Source organism: Hyla sarda, chromosome 1 (genome assembly GCF_029499605.1).
Source record: "Hyla sarda isolate aHylSar1 chromosome 1, aHylSar1.hap1, whole genome shotgun sequence".
Taxonomy (NCBI): domain Eukaryota; kingdom Metazoa; phylum Chordata; class Amphibia; order Anura; family Hylidae; genus Hyla; species Hyla sarda.
This window is the reverse complement of record NC_079189.1, coordinates 315,753,661-315,773,375: the sequence shown is the minus strand read 5'-3', so window position 1 is coordinate 315,773,375 and position 19,715 is coordinate 315,753,661. Positions and strand designations below refer to the sequence as shown.

At 43.9% G+C, this 19,715-nt stretch overlaps 1 protein-coding gene across 2 annotated transcripts in view; it reads right to left on the bottom strand.

The window, feature by feature from the left end:
- Positions 1 to 19,715, bottom strand: part of POLR1E (RNA polymerase I subunit E) — a 36,992-nt gene that overhangs the window by 5,481 nt on the left and 11,796 nt on the right. Inside the window, exons 3-9 of one of the 2 annotated variants that reach the window (XM_056518309.1) lie at positions 12,070 to 12,146; positions 10,061 to 10,158; positions 9,380 to 9,438; positions 7,572 to 7,716; positions 4,689 to 4,799; positions 3,760 to 3,856; positions 711 to 841 (exon numbers count right to left, since the gene is read on the bottom strand). In XM_056518309.1, coding sequence (XP_056374284.1) covers positions 711 to 841; positions 3,760 to 3,856; positions 4,689 to 4,799; positions 7,572 to 7,716; positions 9,380 to 9,438; positions 10,061 to 10,158; positions 12,070 to 12,146 — 718 coding nt within the window. The remainder of the gene's footprint in view (positions 1 to 710; positions 842 to 3,759; positions 3,857 to 4,688; positions 4,800 to 7,571; positions 7,717 to 9,379; positions 9,439 to 10,060; positions 10,159 to 12,069; positions 12,147 to 19,715) is intronic. The other variant, XM_056518310.1, reaches the window with a different exon arrangement.

The following is a 19,715-nucleotide window of genomic DNA, read 5'->3' as shown; positions in this document are numbered from 1 at the left end:
TTAGCTTGTGAGCACCCTTCAAACCCTGAAACGGGACCAGGGTGCACAGCTACGCCCTGCGTCTTTAAGTAAAAGGACGCAAGGGCGTTAAGGATGTTGGGCGGGGAGCAGCTGCAAGGTACAACCCTCTCCCTCTCTTAGCTGGGTCCAGTCAGCTATTTCACACTGATTTCTCTGAAAGGACTGAGCATTTTAGAGTAAATCATAGTATTACGCTCACTCCATCCATCACCCATCATGGTTTGGGGAGATAAAACAGGTTCTCTTAATGAACATTCCGTGTAAAATTAAGCCCTTGCAATTAAAAAGTCTGTTTCAAATCTGTTTCAACAAGAAATGGAAAAAAAAAACAAAAAAAAAAAAATAAAAAAAACTATGTTTTGGTGAGGAATAGAGGAAGAGTACTTTAAGAACAAATTAATAAGGAAATGACAAAGATATTTCCTTGTCAGTTTCTTAGAAAACGATAACCTTGTCTCACCTCATGTTGTACACGTAACACAAAGAAAACAAAGAAATGATGGTATACGTAAATAGTTCCGGATATATTTACAGTGACCAAGTTAGCCAACGTTTGGCGAGATTACACTGCGCATGTCACTGGCATCCCAAAAAACATTTTAGCTCATAGTTTAAGATACAGGAGATGGAGATAAAAGGGAATAGATGAGCAAATGCATTTACAATAAATATGTAAAATTGACGCTTACCCTTCCGTTTCACCATCTTTAGTTTGCTCATTTTTATCAGTGTGTCCGAATACCACAAGGCACGGGCATGTCTGTCAATGTCTTTTGCAAACTTAAGTTCTCCAAGTTCTTGCAGTACATAAGAGCCATGCCTAGAACAAAACAAAATGGCAAAAGGTGCTTTTATGTAACCATTAACTGCAGACTCTATATTTTGGCCAAGCGTGCATGATGTCAATTGGGTGAGGGGAGTAACCAATCTCCTTAGACAGCAGAATATCTCCATGGGAACCCAATAGACCTGATCCATTAACAGATGTCAGGGTATCTGAGAACTCCCAAACATGTCAGACAGTGAACCAATTTTGGCAAAAGCAATTTTTTTTTTTTACATAATTTTAGTGAGGAGGAGGAGGAGGATAACAATCAAAATAGTGCGCTTCATCTGTTGAGAAAACCCACCAGAAGCAGCAGCACTACATGCTTAATGGCAACCTGTCATCAGTTTAAAGGAAAACTGTCAGTTTGCTCCCCCCGCATTAACCAGAGGTACTGGCTGATAGTGCGGGGGACGCTGATCAGTTTGATGCCTACCGTGCCCGGATCCGTCCTGCCGTTCGTCCAAAATCTTCGATTTTCTGTATATAATGCTAACAGGCACAGGTGGGGTAACTGGCACTCTGACGTCATTGCCGCTCGTCCACAGCGCCACCCAGCTCATCAATATTCCTTCCCTCCCTCCACCTCTCCCTCTTTATTACAGAGTGGAAAGAAGAGGGAGAGGCGGAGGGAGGGGAGGAATATTGATGAGCTGGGTGGCGCTGTGGACGAGCGGCAATGACGTCAGAGTGCCAGTTACCCCGCCTGTGCCTGTTAGCACCATATACAGAAAATCGAAGATTTCGCCCAAAAGGTGAAACGAATCCAGGCACGGTAGGAATCAAACTGATCAGCGTCCCCCGCACTATCAGCCAGTATGGCTGGTTAGTGCGGGGGGAGCAAGCTGAAAGTTTTCCTTTAAAAATGCCACCGGGACCCAGTTAACTAGTCCTTGGGGCGGGTCATGGCGGCTGTTCTCCACTTGGCCAGCTTGAGAGACGTGTCTCTCCATATACACTGCTAAGGAGAGACACGTCACTAAAGCTGGCCAAACAGAGAGTAGCCACAGAGACCCACCATGAGGACTCGTTACCCAGGACCCAGCGGCATCTCAGAGCAATTTATAGTTTGGTGGGTTCGCAATGTCTGCTCCAGTATTATGCTGTCTGTGGTTTGGGCAGCATAAAGCTGATGGGTTCCCTTTAAGAATGCACATTGCAAACCCATTGTATAAGTTTTACACTCAGGTAGTCTTCTACAAAAGATGGACCATACAAATAGACCAGTTACGTCCCACACTTGCTGTTTACAGAAGTTTGGCTCACACATGGCCCACATTTATCATTGTAGGTGTAAGTGAAGCATTTATCATTGTAGGTGTAAGTGAAGCATTTTCTACACCTTTGTGTGCTGGTAATGTGTAGGAGCACCACATTTATTAAATGGTCACAGAGCATTTGATGAATTTTATGCAGGTCACATTTTCTGAAATTTCTCTCTTCACATACACCAAAAAGCTAAGCTTAGTCTGGGCTGGTGTAGTTTTAGAGACTTTTCAATGACTTTGCTCCTTTTCACAAATCCATTCCATATCACGTGTATTGCCAAAATCAGGGGATTGCAACTCAAAACCAGCAGAAATGTGTAAACAAAAAGGTGCAAAAAAAGCGCAAATAAACATTGCCTGTGCCTATTTTGCGCCTTTTCTAGACACAAAAAACTGTCTAAAGACAATGATAAATGTCATCTAAGGTTTCCAGAGAATAATTTTTTTATGGTGGAAATAAGTCAAATTAGCACAGGTCATATTTGCTCTAAAATCGGCAACTTTTCTCTCCTTTCTTTATAGGTGCATGCACACCACGTTTTTACTATACACTTCCCATATACGGTTTCAAGTTAAAAAACGTACGGAACCGTATGGAAAACCGTATGCATTGACTTAACATTGTAAACTGTATGTCAAACGCATCATCCGGTTTTGTCCGTTTTGCGTCTTATACGTTTTTTGGGTTTTTTTGTTTGTTTTTTTTACCCGTACCAAAACTGTAGTCTACCACGTTTTTTGGTCCAGGTGAAAAACCGTATTAAACCGTATACGTATTTTTTTTTCAACATGGGAGTCAATGGGAACCGTACAGAACCATATGTGCATACGGTTCCATCTGGTTTTCACCATACGGTTCTTAACTTTGCACAGTTTTTTTTCTTGGAATTTCAATCAAACAAGTGAAACTATTCAAAATGGAGTGAAAAGTTAAAAACATATTTTTTTTCCGCAAAAAAACTGATGCAACCTTACATCATTTTTCAAACCGTATATGGGTTGAAATTGGTACACACATTTTGATACAGTTTAGTCAGGTTTTGAGGAATCCGTTTTTCATCAAAAACCTGATACGGGAACAGTATTGCAAAAACGTGGTGTGCATGCACCCTAACAAGATCAGCAATGCAACTGGCCCAGGGTTAACTTGAGGGGCATAGCTAACAGAATTCCAGTTTTATTTTTGGGGACTTCTAATTGTAGCACAAATTTATGAGTCATTTTCTAGCTTTTGGAAAGTCTCATATGCACTAAAATTGTCATGTATCTGATGCAGTATGCATCGATAAAGCAATACTTCCTTGTAAACAAAGCACCATGCAATAAAAACATTAAAAAGAACACATTCCTCTAATTGTCTGTCTATTGTGGTCACTATTAGGTTCAAATGCCACAAAAACAAGTTACGCAAACCCCAAAATGTGTGTGTGAACTGGGCATGACCAAAAAGAATACAGAGAAAATAAACAGGGCTAGAAAATATAGTGATCACATTGTATAAGAATAAATCAGAGTGAAAGTGAAAATAACCCTATTACCCTGAGGGTCTTAGGAGTAGGGGTTCACACTTCACATTGACTCTGAATTATTCTTATATTACAGGTGGTGTCCACCATAACAGATGAATCGCTTATGTTGGCTTACTCATTCTTTTCTCTCTTCTCCTGGAGCTCCCCTGGTGTGAGATTTCTAAAAGCAGCAGCAACCTCTTCGAGAGATGCATATTCCGCAGGGGGGAGGACTTCTAGGTTAAGAAAAAGTACATACAGATAATATTGTCATACTGCTCACATGATCTCCATTTCCAGATCTACATTATGTATATTTATGAGCTACTTCTTCAAACAGCACACAGTGCTGGTCCGGGCCATCTATGCTGCAGGGACGTCCCTGTGCGTCGTCAAGGCAACGTCACTAGTCCGGAGCCGGGCCCGGAGCGGAGAAGAGGGCCTCCCCGTGAAAATGGACAGCCCAGAACGACTAACCCTCCCCACTGGACAGTCCCTGCAGCATAGATGGCCCGGACCAGCTCACCCTTTCTTCCCACCGAGGGGAGTACAAAACTAAATGGTGGGTCTGGATGATGACGAAGGCCGCAGTGGTCTTCAACCTGCGGACCTCCAGAGGTTTCAAAACTACAACTCCCAGCATGCCCAGACAGCCGACAGGCTGTCCGGGCATGCTGGGAGTTATAGTTTTGCAACGTCTGGAGGTCCGCAGGTTGAAGACCACTGAGAAGGGATTGACAGGCGGAGAGTTCACTCGTGTATAAGCCGAGGGGAGGTGTTTTCAGCACGAAAAATCGTGCTGAAAAACTCGGCTTATACTCGAGTATATACGGTAATCTCCCACAAACCTTATTCTAAAAAAACATTAGAGTATTGGAAGTTTATGCCAAAGAGACATTTCCAGTTTCTATGCCTCTAAACAAGCCCTGTGCTCACCATGGTCAATATAGAGATTTTATATGTTATTTCCTGCATGGTCCACATGACACCCAAGGTATTACAAGCATCAGTGGAAGAGGACACCCCCACATGACGCCTGCCTTAGTTTACACTATAGAAGGATACGATCATCAAATCTGTAAACATCCTCTTGTTTGGTTGCTTTAGCATTACATAAAGGCAAGAACAGTGAAAAGGACTCCTCTTCTTTCTTGACTGCAACTTCTTGCACCAATTCTGTAATGGAAGGTAGTGCATATTAATCAAAATATTCATATCAGTTACATGAGTTAATATATTATGTCTTGCAGTATTTGGAGCCGATTGTGTACCTGTCATTTGACAAAACTTCCGAAAACAACTGAAAAGCATTGAAAAGTGATTTTCTATGGGGGTGGCCTTCTCAATGAAAATGGTCACAATGCATAATGTATGATGGGCTTAAAATCAGTCCCACAAAATCCTGTTTGAATAAGGGGGAGTTCTTCTTAAATAGACTTGCATTGAGGTGGGCGGGGCTTCATGTCACACGGGGCAGAGTCATGACGTCACGATAATCCATCCCCGTGGTCGGGAAGCAAAAGACTGAGAACCTCCAGTGCTTCCAGAAGTACTTATAGGTGGGTACTGCATGCTAGATTGTGGGGTCCCCAGAGGCGGGACCCCGCAATCAGACATCTTATTCCCTATCCTTTGGATAAGGGATAAGATGTCACCTGGCGGAGTACCCCTTTAAATTTGTAGGTTTTGCTTTGGACTGCACAATGAAAGTTCCCTGATGATATCCCCATACACTTAGCATGGAGAGCTGCAGCCAATCAGTGGCCGCTATGACTGGCTACAGAGACATCGATGGGGCCCCACCAGTTGGGCAGCACAAAGTAGCAGCAGCAATGGTCCGGTGTGACCAGAAAGATTACTACTTTTTTTTTGTACTGCCATCGCTTGTCACATTTAATCACATGAGAAAGTTTACAACTTTCTAATCTAATTTATGTTTTAATTTCTTATATAATATATTTAATACTTACTAATTTGCTATGAAAATAAGATTAATCTACCTTTATACTTACAGGCTAAAAACCTTTATATACCATGCTCCAAATACCCTGTGAGCCAACTATTCAGGCTGGAGCACTATAGCTAACTATGAAAGCATACTAGAGACCCGCTTGTAACCCCTTCTCTCTTTGGCGATTTTTCATTTTTGCACTTTTGTTTTTTACTCCTCATCTTCTAAAAATCATAACACTAAATTTTCCACCTAAAAATCTATATGAGGGCTTTTTCTTTGCGCCAACAATTTTACTTTGTAATACTATTAATTTCACAACAAAATCTATGCCGAAACCAGAAAAAAATATATTTGTGGGGCAAAATTGAAAAAAAAAAAAAGAAAAAAAAAGAAGGAATTTTGTTCTTTTTAGCGGCTTCCGTTTCTACGCAGTGCAGTTTTTGGTATAAATTGCACCTTCTATTTATTCTGTAGGTCCATACGGTCGCAAGCATACACAATTTATATAGGTTTGATATAGGCTTGATAGGATTTTATTTTACTACTAAAAAGAATTATAACTACATGAACTAAAATTAATACATTGAAAAAGGTCCTATTCTGACCCGTATATGGGGCGGTATGAGGGCTAATTTTTTGCCCCAAGATCTGAAGTTTTTATCGGTACCATTTTAGCTTTGATCAGACTTTTTGATCACTTTTTATTCATTTTTTTATGTTATAAAAAGTGACCAAAAATACGCAATTTTGGACTTTGGATTTTTTTTTACATATACGCCATTGACCGGGCAATTTAATTAACAATATATTTTTATAGTTCGGACATTTACGCATGTGGCGATACCACATATGTTTATTTTTATTTACATTTTTTTTTATGGGAAAAGGGGGTTAAATCACATTTATTTAAACTTTTTTTTTATTCACTTTTTTTTTCTACATTATAGCCCGATAGGGGGCTATAACATTGCACACACTGATTTCCTACACTGACAGCATGGCATTGATCAGTGTTATCGCCGCTCGACTGCTCCTGCCTGGATCTCAGGCACAAAGCAGTCATTCGGCGATCAAACAGAGAGGAGGCAGATAGGTAGGGATCCTCCTTGCGTCCTGCAAGCTGTTCGGGATGCCACGATTTCACTGCGGCAGTCCCCAACAGCACCACTGAGCTAACCGGCAATGTTTACTTTCATTTTAGAAGCGGCGATCAAGTTTGATAGCCACATCTAAAGTGTTAATGCCTGACATCAGCCCGATCGGCGATGTCCGGCTTTAGGGTCCTGGTTTCCTATAGCAACCGGGACCCACCGGGTATGATGCGCGCTCACCTGCTGAGCATGCGTCATACCTCGGGAGCCGCAGATGGATGTTAATGAACGTCCATTGCGGCAAAGGGGTTAAGATTATGTCCGGTACTGGTTTACAGTATTTTATGCTCAGCCAAATATAAGTTTTCTATGTGGGATAGATTAATTAACTATTTTAGCTCATCTATAAAATGTTTACCTCCATGAAGCGTATACTAATTTCTGCCTATTGAAGTCTACAGCTATGCCATATTGTACATATGAATACATTTACATTTGTTTTCAATGTATGAGCAGTAAACCAGACTAGTGAAGTATATAAGGCCATGTTTACATGGCAAAGATTTGCTATAGGCAAGTCCTCGGTAGCATTTGTCTACACAATCCATAGCCAACACACTTATTTCCGCCTTACTGTGGCAAGCTGATTCTCAAGCGAGGTGATTCACTGGCGCTAATCCACATCTCTTTGCTGAATTCATGGCAATAATAACCATTGCTGTGGATCTTAAATCCAATGACATTCCACTGTCCTTCTCATAGCACTGCTGCTTCATTTACATGAGGCACTTTGGGACTGGCCTCAGACCCACAGTGATCACACATTTATCATCTATCTAGTAAATAGGGAATACATTACTTTAATAGAAAACCCCTTGCATACTGTCCAGATGTAGTACTTGCCTGTTGTTCCTCTGGACTCAATGATCACTTCAGCTGCTTTAGCCATTTCTTTACTTAAAATTTCACTGCCGACTTGGTTCAGCTTTCTTGAATTCAAAGCACGTTTCTGCTTGTTTGTTCCAAAGGCTTCAATCAAAGCATCAACCTATAAAAAGATTATTTTTTTTAAACATCATGAACATGTATATATTACAGCGCTAGGTGGTCCGAGCACAAGAAGTAAACATGCTGTTGACACCTTCACAGCAAACTGCTAGTCAGGCAATAACCAAACAATAACACCAAATTGGAATAACATCGCTCACTAGCAGAAAGCTGTTGTGTCCCTCTCTACATAAAGACACAATGGGTACTGTGTAAAGTTTTATTTCTCCTTTCAGCAGCTTAACCTACAGTGGTTAGCAGGGTGAATTCCATCTGAGAAGTTGTTGTCCAGTTGGACCCCTGTAAATCCCTTTAAATTCTTAGTACTGTATAGATTCCAGGGCTTTAACACATAAACGTAAACAATTCGGACATGCATAGGATCCAGCAGAAAGCCACCCAAGCACAGTTAGGTACATTCTATATTACGTCATCAGGTAATATGTAACAGTTATCATATCATTACCTTATCACGTAATCATAACATTAAAAGGGGTTAACCACCATAAGATGATTTTAGTACATACATGCCAGACAGTAATAAACATTCTTAGGAAGGATCTGGGCTTGTCTTGGGGCTAAATGGCTATGTTGTGAGATTACCATAATGCTGTGGCTATCTTTTTGTGAACTGGGCATCTCCTGTTGGAGTTCATTCTCTAAAACTACAAATACCATAGTTCCCTGTTTGTAGGTCACTTCCTCCCTCCCACACATCACTGACTGAAACACAAGCTGCATTCCATTCAAAAGACCAGTGTTTTCTAACCAGGGTGCCTCCAGCTGTTGCAAAACCACAATTAGTTGCAGAATGATTTCTCTCCCACCCAGCGGTCCCTCCCCCGCACTGCAATCTGGGAAAACCTAAGACCTGAGTAATTTTGTATGCTGTTAAAAATAAATATTGGGCCAAGAATCCCAGAAGAATTGCAAGACCACCGTCACACACAGGTACAGACACTATATTAAGAACTACACTAACTTTACAGCCCCTGTGGCATAGTCAAATAAAAAAAAATCCTGGCATACCCCTTTAATCTGTCCCTGTTATTTCCAAAAACATTTCACGTTACAGAGATGTAAAACAATTAGACCCTCATGACCATTAGAACAAGACAGGAGAAGCCAGAAAGCTTACTTTATGGCTTGCTGTGATCTATGCTTCACTACAGAAGATGGGCCCCATTGTAGGTCAGACATGTGGGATAGACTACTTAACAAAATTTTGTACTAATTAAACTTTTGCAAATAACAGGTTCACTTAAAGTCCCCATACTCTCAGGAAACAAGCAGCATTAGAAAAGCTCCTCTAGGGACAAGACCACGTAATGTGCATTGGGTCCCTGCATAGAGTCTAGAGCAAGGGGGTTAATTTCGCTGCACATCACTGCTCCTGCAGAGGTGGGACTCCACCAATGATTTATAGTCATCTTACATTTTCATTAACTCCTCTGTTACACAAGGCAGAAAATTGTTGAAACAAAAAAGTGTCACCCATTACAGTTACCCAATACTGTAGATGCTACGGTCATTGTTAGATACTTCAGTCTTCACAAATCACTAGAAAGAACTGGTCATCTAAGTTGTATGCGGCAAACTGCTTGTTATTACAAGATACAATACATAATACAACATCACAAGATACTAAGTGAAAGTTAACACACCTTTTCTCTGTAGCTTAGGTTTGACTGGTCTCTGGTTTCTTCAGTTTGTTGATCTTCTACTAAACAGAAAAAAAGACAACGCATAAGTATTAAGTATACCACATTCAGGCTATGTCCACGTGGAAAATCTCTGTGCGGACATTTCTCTGACTGCAGAGGGCCGGCAGAACATGCCATGCTAGGACCGCTCTGAAATGCGCCGTCTCATAGACAGCAATGCATTTTCATGCAGAGTGTGCAAAAAGAATACACATGTCTATTCTTTCTGCGGACACAAGAATTTAAATTTCCGCACCAGATGTTTCCAGTGTGGAAATTCTGCTATGTGAACAGTGCAGCAAATTCACATTGAAATTTAATGAGACTCTGCTGCTGCGGAATCTCCGTGCGAAATTCCGCACAGAAATTCCATCGTTGTCCTCACCTCCAAGCAACTCCTTCACTGACATAAAGAGCCCAGTATGTCAGTTAAAAATAAGCTGCTAGGTGAGGATGAGTAAGGAGGCATGCCATGGTGTGGCCACCACCGCTCGCCAGATTTATGGCAGTTTACGGTGCCAAACCAGCGCAAACTGCTGTTGAAATAAGCTAGCCTCTACATAAATCCAGCGTGCCTGTACACTGGTGGAGGCTTAATACCGACTTCTCCATAGTCTAAATTCATGTCTGCATTTCTCTTACCAGTACTGTTGTTCTCTAGTATTGGTTGCATGCCAAGATGCTCAGCATCATACACTTGCATCTTTCCAGTTTCTTTATTTAGTACCCCAACAAAATACCTGAAAAATAAAACAAAGATTTTTTATTTATTTTTTTACAACTATACAGATTTGCCATACTTTACTCACAAAAAATAACTAGTGTGTTAGCAGTGTACATAGAGAAAACCTGCATGCTGTAGCAAAATGGAAATACTGGATTTTTTTTGGGGGGGAGGGGCACACATCACTATGGGTATAGGAGTCTAACCCTAGGCAAGAAGAAAGTCTTGATTCCACCAATGCAGGCCATACCCTTTCACAGGCACCAGAATAATCAGCGTGAACAAACCTAAACCCAATTACACGAATGGACTTTTTTTTTTTAGAGTGCACATTTTAAGTGTCACTTATTCCAAAAATATTCCTTAGGAAGGAGTGTCTGACATGCAGGATGCAGACTAGCCCCACTGAATAGGGTTGAACGGCATACCTAACTACAGTTACAAAAAATCAAGTAGAAAGAAATCGTTGCACTCACCGCGTTTTTAAGTATTCAAGTGAAGGGTTTATTCAAGCGTGCTGTACATACAGGTAGAACGGGAGGGAGCGGACATCAGCTCCATAGAGCTGAACAGGAACGACGAATCGTTTCGCAGGAGATCTGCTTGTTCACGCTGCTGAATGAAGAGACGGCTCTGACTTATATATGCAGTGCCGATGACCCGGGGAAAGGTGCGTCAAGGTGTGTGCATGTGTGAAAGCGATTAGGTAGATGAGGGGAGGAGGATAGACGCTAGAGCACGTGACTCCGGTGAGCGTGGCTGAGGATACGGTACAATCAATGAAATCCAAAGCCCAGAGATTTTCTGTACATTCGTAACTACAGTTACAAACGCGGTGCAAAATGTTAAAACAAACAAGGGGTATGTAATGCTACCCTCAGAATTTCTGCCACATGTTGTATGGTGTCTTTTCACTAGGCCTGCACAATATATTGCAATTGAAATGCGATAATTGCAGATTGCGATATGAAGATTTGGCCTTTAGCAAAATCCAGCAATTTTCTGCTCCAGCGGCAGCAGCGGCTTGGTCCGCTTCCCATCTCCCTGCTGAACGGTTAAGTGAGGCGGCTCTGGCGTCCCAGGTGATTGGCACCAGTGGAGTGCGTCCGCTCACATGACTCCTCCCAGCAGTACCTAGGACTGGGAAGAAGCCACTTCCTCCAAGCACTCTATGGTGAAGCAGCGTGGGAGGGAGTAACAGCCAGAGTGTGCAGGCCAGGTACATGAAATGGGGGAGGAATTAAGTTTCTTTCTTCCCATTTCATATCCAAAAGTTAGAGGTACTCCAGTGAAAAGAACTTTTTTTTTTTAAATCAACTTGTGCCAGAAAGTTAAACAGATTTGTAAATTACTTCTATTTGAAAATCTTAATCCTTCCAGTACTTATCAGCTGCTGTATACTACAGAGGAAGTACTTTTCTTTTTGAATTTATTTTTCAGTCTGACCACAGTGCTCTCTGCTGAAACCTCTGTCCATGTCAGGAACTGTCCAGAGTAGGAGCAAATCCCCATAGCAAACCTCTCCTGCTCTGGACAGTTTCTGACATGGACAGAGGTGTCAGCAGAGAGCACTGTGGTCAGACAGAAAAGAAATTAAAAAAGAAAAGAACTTCCTCTGTAGTATACAGCCGCTGAAAAGTACTGGAAGGATTAAGATTGTTATATAGAAGTACATTACAAATCTGTTTAACTTTCTGGCACCAGTTGATAAAATTTTTTTTAAATAAAATAATGTTTTCCACCGGGGTACCCCTTTAACATGACACAGAGGGGATTGGGCCATGTGAAGGTCTATATGAGACGGAATTGGCTATATGAGAGGAAATGGCTGTATGACTTTTTTATGAAACCGTATAGCAAAATCATGGTGTTAACCCACCCCTAGTAAAATGATGGTGTGTAAAATAAAACTATCATGTGCTCCTACCTGCACAGTGAGCTGGACTTCAAAGCTTCAGGTGTAAAATTCTTTCCAACATAACTCAGTCTCTCTGTTTGTGCCGTCTGTAAAATAACAGAACATTAGAGACCACAATCCTAAACCTATACAGACATTTTTCCTTTGATTTGGAGAGGGTGAATGTTTGGGCTAAAATGCTGCAGGCAAAGAGACATTACAAGAACTTACAACAAGGGCTACACAATACACTAGGTTTTAAAAGTGCTATCCAAAGGTTATAATTTCTTCCCACCAATACACAAGAGAGGTGATAAGTATCTGATCAGTGGGAGTACCATCACTGAGACCTTATAAATCAAAGAAAACGACCGTTTTCCATCTGTGAGAATTGTGCTTTGAGCAGTTAAACCACTGGTTCCAGAAATATGGGCTCATCTACATTGCGAACATTCTGCTTGCAGCCGAGGCTTATTGTTTTCAATGGGATCCTGCTGCTCTGTGCACACTGCGGATTTGTCGCTGCAGAATTCTGAATAGATGCAGAACTTAATGGAATAAAAAGCGTAATAATTTTCACACACACTAGTGTGCTTGAGGCCTTAGGCTGGGTTCACACAATGTTTTGGCCAGTATATTTAACCTGTTAAGGACCAAGGGCGTACAGGTACGCCTTTGCTCCCTGGTACTTAAGGACCAAGGGTGTACCTGTACGCCTGTGGGAATTTTGGTCCAGGGACCGGACCGGGGTGACTACTGATATCGATCAGCAGGCACTCCACGCAAGTGCCCAGGGGGGTCATCAGAGCCCCCCCATGTCGGCGATCGGTGCAAATCGCAAGAGAATTCACACTTGCGATTTGCGCGATTCCGGGTCATTACATGTCTATGGTGACCCGGAAAATAAGGGGGATCGCGGGTGTCCATGACACTCACGATCCCCCTGAAGGGATAGAAGTGAGGTGGCAGGGTGCCACCCCTCCTATCCCTGCTATTGGGCGTCTAGAAGCAAGGTCCAATAGCAGATCGGGGGCAGGGGGGGGGGGGGGGGGTTAACTTACGTTTTCCCCGTCCTGCCCACCCACAATAGGCGGGGCAGAACGGGGAACCAAAGGGGGCGAGGCTGCGGCAACGGATCGGCGTGGGCGACATGTCGTGCGGCTGGCTCCCAGGATCCGACGGAAGCCGGTAAGTTGCTTAGCAATATCTAGAGGGCTACAGATAGAGACCACTATACAGTGGTCTCTACACTGTTGCACTCCAGATGTTGCAAAACTACAACTCCCAGCATGCCCAGATAGCTGTCATGCTGGGATTTGTAGTTTTGCAACAGCTGGAGGGTCACAGTTTAAAAATCACAGTGCAGTGAACTGTGGCCCTCTAGATCTTGCAAAACTACAACTCCCAGCATGCCCACATAGCAGTTTGCTGTCTGGGCATGCTGGGATTTGTAGTTTTGCAACATCTGAAGGTCCACAGTTTTGAAATCACTGTGCAGTGGTCTCTAAACTGTAGACCTCCAGATGTTGCAAAACTGCAAATCCCAGCATGCCCAAACAGCAAACAGCTGTCTCTGCATGCTGGGAATTGTCGTTGCGTACCTCCAGCTGTTGCATAACTACATCTCCCAGCATGCACTTCGGCAATCAGTACATGCTGGGAGTTGTAGTTTTGCAACAGCTGGAGGCACACTGGTTGGAAAATACTGAGTTAGGTAACAGAACCTAACTGAAGATTTTCCAACCAGTGTGCCTCCAGCTGTTGCAAAAGTAAAACTCCCAGCATGCACATTCTGTCAATGCATGCTGGGAGTTGTAGTTTTGAAACAGCTGGAGGTTTGCCCCCCATGTGAATGTACAGGGTACATTCACACAGGCGGGCTTACAGTAAGTTTCCTGCTTCAAGTATGAGCTGCGGCAAATTTTTCGCCACAGTGCAAACTCCTAGCGGTAAGCTCACTGTAACCCGCCAGTGCGAATGTACCCTAAAAACACTACACTAAACACATAAAGGGTAAAACACTACATACCGTATTTATCGGCGTATAACACGCCCTTTTTAGGCTAAAATTTTTAGCCTAAAGTCCATGTGCGTGTTATACGCCGATACACCCCCAGGAAAGGCAGGGGGAGAGAGGCCGTCGCTGCCCGCTTCTCTCCCCCTGCCTTTCCTGGGGTCTAGAGCGCTGCTGCCGGCCCTTCTCTCCCCCTGGCTATCGGCGCCGCTGCCCGTTCTGTCCCCCTGACTATCGGTGCCGACGCCCCATTGCCGGCGCCGATAGCCAGGGGGAGAGAAGCGGCGCCGACAGCCAGGGGGAGAGAAGGGGCAGCGGCACCCATTGCCGGCGCCGCTGCCCCGTTGCCTCCCCCCATCCCCGGTGGCATAATTACCTGGGACGGGTCTGCGCTGCTGCAGGCCTCCGGCGTGCGTCCCCGGCGTCGTTGCTATGCGCTGCACGGCGCGGCGCATGACGTCAGTGCGCCGCGCCGTGCATAGCAACGATGCAGGGGACGCGCGCCGGAGGCCTGCAGCAGCGCGGACACGACCGCGGACTGGCTGTCGGCGCCGCTTCTCTCCCCCTGGCTATCGGCGCCGGCACCGATAGTCAGGGGGACAGAACGGGCAGCGGCGCCGATAGCAAGGGGGAGAGAAGGGCCGGCAGCAGGGCTCTAGACCCCAGGAAAGGCAGGGGGAGAGAAGCGGGCAGCGACGGCCTCTCTCCCCCTGCCTTTCCTGGGGGTGTATCGGGGTATACACGCGCACACACGCACCCTCATTTTACCATGGATATTTGGGTAAAAAACTTTTTTTACCCAAATATCCTTGGTAAAATGAGGGTGCATGTTATAGGCCGGTGCGTGGTATACCCCGATAAATACGGTATACACCCCCTTACACTGTCCCCCCCCAATAAAAATGAAAAACCTATTGTATGGCAGTGTTTCCAAAACGGAGCCTCCAGCTGTTGCAAAACAACTCCCCCCAGCATTTCCGGGCAGCCACTGACTGTCCAGGCATGCTGGGAGTTTAGCAACAGCTGGAGGCACCCTGTTAGGGGTATTCTACGCCAGTGATTCCCAATGTCCACCCCTATGCAATCCCTAATTTAGTCCTCAAATGCGCATGGTGCTCTCTTACTTCAGAGCCCTGTTGTATTTCAAGGAAACAGTTTAGGGATTCATATGGGGTATTTCCGTACTCGGGAGAAATTGCACTACAAATTTTGGGTGGGCTTTTTCTCCTTTTACCCCTTATGAAAAGGAAAAGTTGGGGTCTACACCAGCCTGTTAGTGTAAAAAAAAAAATAAAAAAATTACACTAACATGCTGGTGTTGCCCTATACTTTTTATTTTCACAAGAGGTAAAAGAAAAAAAAAAAAAAAAGACCCCCAAAATTTGTAATGCAATTTCTCCTGAGTACGGAAAAACCCCATATGTGGGCGTAAAATGCCCTGCGGGCGCATAACAAGGCTCAGGGGTGAGAGCGCACCATGTACATTTGAGGCCTAAATTGGTGATTTGCACAGGGGTGGCTGATTTTACAGCGGTTCTGACATAAAAGCAAAAAAAGAAATACCCACATGTGACCCCATTTTGGAAACTACACCCCCCATGGAACGTAACAAGGGGTATAGTGAGCCTGAACACCCTACAGGTGTTTGACGAATTTTCATTAAAATTGGATGGGAAAATAAATAAAAAAAGGTCACAAAAAATGCTGGTGTTACCCTTAAAGGGGTACTCCAGTACTTAGACATCTTATCCCCTATCCAAAGGATAGGGGATAAGATGCCTGATCGCGGGAGTCCCGCCACTGGGGACCCCCGGGATCTTGCACGCGGCACCCCGTTTGTAATCAGTCCCCGGAGCGTGTTCACGCTCCGGGGACTGATTACAAACGGGGTTCCGCGTGCAAGATCCCGGGGGCCCCAGCAGCGGGACTCCCGCGATCAGGCATCTTATCCCCTATCCTTTGGATAGGGGATAAGATGTCTAAGCACCGGAGTACCCCTTTAATTTTTCATTTTCACAAGGGAAAATAGTTAAAGCCCCCCAAAATTTGTAACCCCAGTATATAAATACCCCATATGTGGATGTAAAAGTGCTCTGCTGGCGCACTACAATGCTCAGAAGAGAAGGAGCGCCACTGGGATTTTGAAGAGAAAATTTGTCCGGAATTGAAGGCCACGTGTGTTTACAAAGCCCCCATAGTGCCAGAACAATGGACCGCCTCACATGTGACCCCATTTCGGAAACGACACCCCTCATGTAATGTAATAAGGGATAAAGTGAGCATTTACGCCCCACAGGTGTCTGAACAGTGGTCCGTGAAAATGAAAAATGTAATTTTTATTTGCACAGCCCACTGTTCCAAAGATCTGTCAAACGCCAGTGGGGTGTAAATACTCACTGCACCCCTTATTAAATTCTGTGAGGGGTGTAGTTTCCAAAATGGGGTCACATGTGGGGGGGGTCCACTGTTCTGGCACCACGGGAGGCTTTGTAAACGCACAAGGCCCCTGACTTCCATTCCAAACAAATTCCCTTTCCAAAAGCTCAATGGCGCTCCTTCTCTTCTGAGCATTGTAGTGCACCAGCAGAGACCTTGACGTCCACACATGGGGTATTTCCATACTCAGAAGAAATGGGGTTACAAATTTTGGGGGTAATTTTCTTCTATTACCCCTTGTAAAAATGTAAAATTTGGGGGGAAAAATGCATTTTAGTGAAAAAAATTTTCTTCTTCATTTACACATCCATTGGGTTACAAATTTTGAAAGGATTTGTCTCCTTTTACCTCTTGTAAAAATTCAAAAACTGGGTTTACAAGAATATGCGAGTGTATAAAATGAAGATTTTGAATTTTCTCCTTTATTTTGCTGTTATTCCTGTGAAACACCTAAAGGGTTAACAAACTTACTGAATGTCATTTTGAATACTTTGAGGGGTTCAGTTTTTATAATGGGGTCATTTGTTGGGTATTTCTAATATGAAGACCCTTCAAATCCACTTCAAAACTGAACTGGTCCCTGAAAAATTCCGATTTTGACAATTTTGTGAAAAATTGGAAAATTACTGCTGAACTTTGAAGCCCTCTGATGTCTTCCAAAAATAAAAACATGTCAACATTATGATGGAAACATAAAGTAGACATATTGTATATGTGAATCAATATATAAAATTTATTTGGAATGTTTATTTTCCTTATAAGCAGAGAGCTTCAAAGTTAGGAAAAATGCAAAATTTGAAATTTTTTCATCAAATTTTGGAATTTTTCACCAAGAAATGATGCAAGTATCGACGAAAATTTACCACTATCCTAAAGTAGAATATGTCATGAAAAAACAATCTCGGAATTAGAATGAAAGGTAAAAGCATTCCAGAGTTATTAATGCTTAAAGTGACAGTGCTCAGATGTGCAAAAAACGCTCTGGTCCTACAGTGAAAATTGGCCTGGTCCTTAAGGGGTTAAAGGGGTACTCCGGTGGCCAATGTGTTTTTTCAGTTTCTACTTACCCTTGCAGGTGAGGTATTTTTTTTTTTTTTTATCTCTGGTCTCGTGCTTGCTCTTTGTTTGTCTTTCTTTCCCTTTCTTTGCACAAGTGTGTCCATGTAGTGTAGCATCTATATCCGTTTAGCCTTTGCTTCCGAAACTACAGCTCCCAGCATGCCTTGTAGCCTGTCTCCTTTTTCATTACCCTGCCCAACTTGTTATGCGTTGCCGCCCAGCCCTGTTTGTGGGCGTTTCTTTTTTCTTTCACCGCCCTGCTCATTAGTATAGTCTTCCCACCCTCCCTGTCAGCTTCTCACCCCACATCAGGGCATGAATGAATTTCCTGCCGCAGCGTGCTGTCCCCACAATGTGACACGCGGGCGCTGCTCTGCTTTCTGCCCCAACCCCCCAAGTGAACCCCGCAAGGGTTAACCGGGAATGAATGAATTGCCAGCCGCAGTGCTGTTGCTACATCAGGGAACTAGTCATTTGTGAACCGCAGGCGCTGCTATGCTGGCCGGCTCTTTACATGACAGTGCGCTCAGCCTATCACCGGCAGAGGCGGTGATTCGCTGACGGCTCTGTCACAGCATGAGGATCGCAGCAGAGGACAACGAAGCCGTTACCTGTAGCAACGGGGGAACGTAGGAAGGTAACTCAAAGTTTATTTTGTTTATTTTTGCAGCCCAGGGCACAGCAATGTGTCACATTCATTATTACAGACGTCCCTTAACTGTGACAGAGAACAGAAGCTGATCAGAAGCCCTGCGCCCGCTCTCACAATACATTAATTCTCCAATGTTGGGGAGAATGTACAGGGCTACTGCGGCTCACAGTTAACCCTTGCGGGAACATCGCTTTGGGGGGGGGGGGGGCGGGGTTTTATCAGGAAGCAGAGGAGCGCCCGCAGTTCCCTGATGTGGAGACAGTGCTGTGGCTGGCAATTCATTCCCTGATGTGGGAACTGCCACGGGGGGGGGGGGGGGGGGGGGGGGGGGGATTGGGGGAATCATGATAGCGCTGCGGCTGACATGTTACTAATTCCCCCGCCATGGGGACCATGCGCCTGTGGGGGAGTCATGATAGCCGATTCCCCCCGTGGGCACACGGTCCCCATGGTGGGGTAGGGGTTACATGTCAGCAGCAGTGCTAATACAGGGTATTCAAGCCGGGCGCAGGGCAGGCTGACAGCGGGAGGAGACACCCATCCTCCCTCAACAATTCAATGAATATTCATTACAGGGGTGTGGAAAAGGGGGAAAACCATTGCAGAAGAAAAAAAACAGCAACGCCTGCAGCTCTGACGTCTTGTCCACAACAGCGAACAAACATGGCCGCAGGTGTGGACAACAGTCAAACGCAACCAGAAAAACTACTGAACCTCCCTCACAGAAAAGAGGTCAGTAAAAGACATATATGCTGTGGACAGATGTATAACATGTGAATCACAAAAGTGCTAAACTCACTACAAGCACGCTAGATAACCATAAAACTGTGGTACCGGAGTACCCCTTTAAATACATTTTAGCCAGAAGGTGAAGTGAGAAAAAATATAGATAGATTAGCAGCTTTTTGAGTTTTAGCTTAAAGTTCTTAAACAGAGCTCAGGGATAGACAAATTCCACTTGCATCACTGTTCTAGACCTGGTCATTAAAGGGGTAACTCCAGGGAAGCAAATTAATCCATCCACAGTGTCTAATTGTGGGGACCCCCCCTGATTTCCAGGATGAATCCAAGAAACGTATTAGTCTTTAAAGAACTTTGGAGATGTGCCAGAGTGACAGCTCGCTTCACAGGCACCTACACAATAACTGCTGTCAGAATGTGAAGCTGCAGAGTTTTAATATATGTTAAAGGCTTTCTGTAATATAAACTCACATTACGTCTTAAAAACCTCTTGGCTAAAATAAAGAAGAAATATATCAAAGAACAAACTAAAAAAAACAGTACAGAAGTTCCCGACTTTATTACCCCTTAGGGACCCAGCCCATTTTCACCTTAAGGACCCGGCCATTTTTTGCACATCTGATCACTGTCCCTTTAAGCATTAATAACTCTGGGATGCTTTTACCTATTCTGATTCAGAGATAGTTTTTTCGTGACATATTCTACTTTAACATAGTGGTAAATTTTCGGCGTTACTTGCATCACTTCTTGGTGAAAAATCCCAAAATTTCATGA